The sequence below is a fragment of the Thalia democratica genome, unplaced genomic scaffold, assembly GCF_965202585.1.
Source record: "Thalia democratica unplaced genomic scaffold, ktThaDemo2.hap1.1 HAP1_SCAFFOLD_423, whole genome shotgun sequence".
Taxonomy (NCBI): Eukaryota; Metazoa; Chordata; class Thaliacea; order Salpida; family Salpidae; genus Thalia; species Thalia democratica.
The window spans coordinates 33276-38892 of NW_028139486.1; the positions used below are offsets into that span (position 1 = coordinate 33276).

The 5617-nt window shown below is 28.0% G+C and overlaps 1 protein-coding gene across 1 annotated transcript; it reads left to right on the plus strand.

The window, feature by feature from the left end:
• Nucleotides 1-1300: 1300 nt before the first annotated feature.
• Nucleotides 1301-2644, plus strand: LOC145846378 (kelch repeat and BTB domain-containing protein 3-like). Its single transcript, XM_082953191.1, has one exon. The coding sequence runs from the start codon at nucleotides 1301-1303 to the stop codon at nucleotides 2642-2644; it is 1344 nt and encodes a 447-aa protein (XP_082809317.1).
• Nucleotides 2645-5617: the final 2973 nt, after the last annotated feature.

Consider the following 5617-nt stretch of genomic DNA (forward strand, 5'->3'; position numbering starts at 1 on the left):
ATAATACGCGAATAAGTTATTCATGTATGGCGAATTTGGATAGATTAATTAAGTCACACAATCAAAGGATTTTAAGCAAAAGTAATTTAATCAAAAATCTATGTTATTGCGCTCGTGGCTGTAAATATGATTTGAATGGGGACAATTGCCGTTCAGAGAACAATATTTACAAGGCAACCGTTAACTCTGACCTTGAAAAGAAGTTCTACATCGGCTTATGCTCTACTCAGTTCAGATTTCGGTATGCTAACCATAAAAAATCTTTTAAAGGTGGTGTATACGAAAATGAAACTAAGCTTTCAAAGTATGTTTGCAGCCTAAAGCGCAAAATCGTTGATTTTCAATTAACTTGGGAGGTGAAAAAAGAGCGCAGCCAATAGCAGATGGTAATAACCCTGTTTGTAAGTTGTGCTTAAAAGAATCAACAGCCTTTATGTGTGCGTTAAAAATAGAAGGTAGTTTAAATAAGAGGAGTGAATTCATATCGTCTTTTAGACATATGAAAAAGCTCCTCTTAAAATACAACAAATTTTGAAGTATTTTATAGTTACTTAACTGTTAGCTTTGTGAATTTTAGTTGTTTTAATATTTAGATGAAAGTTCGATTTTTGTACTGAATTTTCGTAATGCACAATATTACGTCATACTGTTTTTTTTTTGTATAACTTTTGCATCTATGTCAATAAAGTGCTTTTTATTTTAAATACAACTGGCGATTATGGCTAAACGATTAAAGCGTTTAGCTATATGAACATGTGTGCCAGTATTTTTAAAATCGTGTTTTCCAATAAATTATATACATATTTATATACATATATATAAATAAAAAGGTTTATTCTAAGATGTAAACAGCACATAGGTGAGCTACGCATGAAAGATTTAATTTATTCAGTTAATTCAATTTATTTATATATATATATGCATATAAAATAAGGTGACTCAACAAACTTGAACACCTTCTACAGAGCCTACTTGAAGGGCTTTCAAACAATTTATTACAAAATAACGATTTCAAATATACTAGAAGATATGTATCATAAAGCTAAATGCTTTAACCATCAGCTAGTTCAATTTAAAATAAAAAGCACTTTGGTAAGTAAACAGAGATGCAAAAGTTATACAAAAAAACAAAAAAAAAATTGGAAGATTAATTTTTGTACCGAATTTTTGTTATGCATAATACTCAATTATTACGTCATACTGCTTTTTAAATCTTAAAATTATCATTTATAAGAGCGCGTTCTAAAATTGTGAACTTACAGAAAACCTGCTTATGGACAAATACAATGTAATAAAATACATGAAAAGGAGCAGTGTTCTATTGGACGGAGTTAAAGAAAGTAAAACAAGCAACTTCATGACAACCGAACTAAATTTGAAGAACTGTGTAGCTGCATTTGTTTCATCAAATCTTTTCAAGCTTTCAGCTTTGAATAAAACTTCGGTTCGTTTAATTGGCCGTTGCTTTCTAACGGTTTCACAGTCAGAAAGTTTTAAAGAGTTGGGTTATGTTTCTGTTGTGAAACTAATTTCAAGCGCTGAGTTGTTTGTGGATTCAGATGTGCAGATATTCAACGCAGCGTACAACTGGTTACGTCATAAAGAACATAGCAAGTATGCGGGTTACCTTTTGTCTAACATTTGTCGTGCACTTGAGTCAGTTCCGACTTTAACTTACATGTTGGGTAAAGAAGATTGCTTTGTCGTTCGTGATGAGTGTTGTAGGATGATTAGCGAAATTTCACAGGACAGGAACGATTTAAATTCAAAAAACCACAGGACTGCCATCAAAAACAGCGAGGAATACAATTTTGAGACAAACGTTTATGGTTGCAATTATACCAAAACACCTTATACTTTAAATTTTGTCTGTAAAAGGTCTTCTTTTGTTTCTGGTGCAAACATGTTGCCACCACGAGATGAATGGAGAGGAAGCTCGGAAACTTTTTGCATAAAAAACGAAGCATACACCATTAATGATATGATCATTCAAAAGTACTCTACCGCTCACAAAACTTGGCAAGATGTAGGTTTTTTGCCCGAATGTCTGAGTATGCGATATTGTGATTGTATTATTTCTTTTAATGACAGCATATACATCCTAGGTGGCAGCTCTTTTAGTATGATGCAAGAAAAGTTTGCTTCTTGCTACAAATTTTGCACTTTTAATTGCTCGTGGAAAAAAGTCGCTAGCATGCATGAGGCGAGGTGTAGTGCTACTAGTTCAGTGTTTCAAGGAAAAATTGTCGTGTGTGGTGGTGAGTCTAATGTAGACAACATATTAAATACAGCTGAAGCGTACGATAGTACTACCGATTCATGGTCAAGAATCCCAAGTATGGTAGAAAGCAGACGTTTTCACAGGTCAGTGGCTACCAGCAGCAAGCTGTTTGTAATTGAAATTTCTCCTTTTAAAAGAGGAGAAGTTTATGATTCAACTTGTGAAAAGTTTGTTCTGCTGAAGCAGTCATTCAAATTCCATTCAACTGGTTATCCTTTAGATTGTGTTGTTATTGGAAGCAAGCTTGTTGTTATTTGTAATGAAATACTTTTGTATTATGACATACTGAATGGTGAATGGTCAAAAAGATTACCAGAACCTACACCCAACTTTTCCTGCCCTGTTATACCTATAAAACTTTAAAAAGTGGGTCGTAGCATCCATAATTTGGCATTATGGTTGTTCAACTACACCGTTTGTGACATTTTGGCTCTTTTGTTTTTGGCAACTGCTAAGGTTATTTCAAAAATTTTCATAACTTCTGACAACAATAATGATATAAAGCACATAAACGTTTATTTGCTCTAATTTAAAAATTCAAGATTAAGTAAATTTGTTGCGGTGTATTTATAAGAATATGGGCAGCTATAGTTTTAAACATGTAAATTTATATTTATTTAAGTGTAGAAAAGTATTTCTAAGCAGTTAAAAAAGTAGCAATAAACCTAAAAAAATAGTTTTAAAGTTTTTATTTTTAGGTAATATGTACCTTTTTTCTTAAAAAAAGTTTTTTTTTCTACTTCTGGTAAATATAAATGCTAATTTAGTGACAATTTAAAAAGAATTTTCATTTTTTATTACATTACCTACGGTATTAATACTTACCTTCTTTTTTCATTATTATTACGATTTGTAATAAACGTACATTTGTTTAAAAATTTCGATGATATGTAGACTAACATTGTAAAAACAATTATAATTTTTTTCTAAATATTATTTTAACGTTTTCACTTTTTTAATTCAAGAAAAAAATGTTCACTTTTCGCTATTGTAAATGGAGGTCATAAAAAAATAAAAATATTGTTGTTTATTGTTTGATAAGTTTGTAGAAGATCCGCTAAATGATTAAAATATCTTATTATTTTTTACACTGATTTAACGTGCTTATTCATTTATTTACCGCTAAAGTAAAATTTATCAAATTTACCTGACGAAATTAAAAGAAACATACAAAAAAAAAAAACGGTTTAGTCGCTCGCAGCGCCTAAAAAGGCTTTCTTTTAGTTAAAAAAGTAGAAAAAAAGTACTGGAATAAAGTTGTTAGAAAAAAATAGTTATTTTTTTCCTAACACTAATAGTAAATAGTTCATAATTACATTATTTACTTCAACCTTTTTATTTAAAAGCGTTTAACTCAAGTGTTGAAAAGTTAGCTTTGGTTAATTTTTCGACATCCAGAAAACGATAAACAGTAAACTGAATTCATTTTTTACAGTTCTTTTTATAATCAATAAGTATTTAAAGTCACCTTAGCTAAGAAATTGTTTAAAAATTCTTTTACGAAGTTAGACGTTCTTTTGATAGTTTTTACGACAGTAATATTGGTGGTAAATTGTAGTTAAATTTATTAATTTAAATTAATTTCATTTAGTTTTAAGAAAAAAATAGATGGATTAAATAATAAGGAAAAATATTATTCATTGATCATGACTTATCAAAATATAGACATTGATATTTTATTATAAATTTTATACAATTAACATTTTTCTTATAAAAAAGTTTTGACTCATAAACTAGTTTTATTTAAAATTAATTTCTTAGTTTTTTAACCTTTGCAAAGATAGTAAACAGATCTAATTTTCTTTAAAGTGTAAACATTTTCAAAATTATGTCAGAGATTATTACCAATTTCGTCATTCATATCCGTCTTTGTAGAAAAAAACTGACAAGCATTCTGATTGGAAGTTCATTCTGGCAGACTTTTCAAAACAAAATTTGAAAATCATATTTCAGAGGTTTTAGCAAAAATCTTATTCAGTTTTGAATTTTCTACTTTTAAAATCTGGTTAAAAATGATCAAATAAAAATAAATTTTCTTTTGTATATCTTGCATACTTTGCAAAAACTTACATAATCCCATGCAGTTACGCAAAATAAACATGAAACAGAATTAAAAAAAAATCTTCGCCAAACGAACTCTATGCTTTTTTTTAGTAAATATTTTTTCAACAAGTTCTAAAGAATTTAAAACTTTTTGCAAACTTGAAACCAAAAATCTCTTGATTGATTTGCTATTCAAGGCATTTTCTTTCCAGTGAGAAAGCTAAATGTAATTTAAACATAAAAGGCATTTAGAGGATTTCACTTCCAAAATTTTTAATGCATGAATCTCGACTGTTGTTTTTAAATTTCTCTCTCGGGCTTGGTAAGGAATTGAAAAGTTGAGCTAAAAACAATAAAATTGTGTTTTTAAGTTGTTTAATATGACACACTCTTATTTGGAAATATTCATGTACAATTTAAAGTTTTCGTTTACATAGATAGATTTAAAAAAAAAATAAAACTAGAAATGAGTTTTATTTTTATTAAAACGTGAATTTTTTAAAGTGTAATACTTATGATGAGGTTGCAAAAAATTATTATGCAGATTAAACATTGAAATGATTAAACTATTTAATTTGCATTCTTTTAAAGAACGCCTCAACGTTTGTCTACTGTTTTACTTAAACAAATGTAAACCAACTGATTTTAAAACTGGTATGGTGCTTTTTTTTTTTTTTTTGCTATTTTTGATCAATCTCCATAATTTAAATTTCACTTTAATTACTGATTGAGAATCTTGTTCAAAGTCAAAAATATTAGAGATCAAAACCAGATTGTGTTTACATTAGTAGTTGCACTAAAACAACATCATTTTTTGTTTACAAAAGAACTGCAGCAACATGTTACGTAATAATAAGATGTTAGATAATCAGTCAAGTTATATTTTGCTAATACCTTAGAGTCAACAGATGTAAAAATATAGCTAAGATTGTTTACACATTGATAACAAATTATCTTTTTTATAAAACAAAATATAACTTTCTATAAAGTTTTTAATAAGCAATTAATAAAACTATTAAATAGTCTAAATTCAAGTGATAAAACATATTTTAACTTTTATTACAACAAAAGTTGGGTTTTCGATAATGGAAAATTTTAAAAATCATTTAAGAAAGTATTTTTATTAGTTACGTTAAAGAATACATTCTATAAAATTACGTAATAATTTAAATCAAACTAGTTTTATTTTGTCACAACATGACAATGCAATAGTTTAGAATTTTATATCATATTTTCATATGTCATAATTTAGAAATTTATAGTCTTGTGTATATTACATACTAAAATGACACA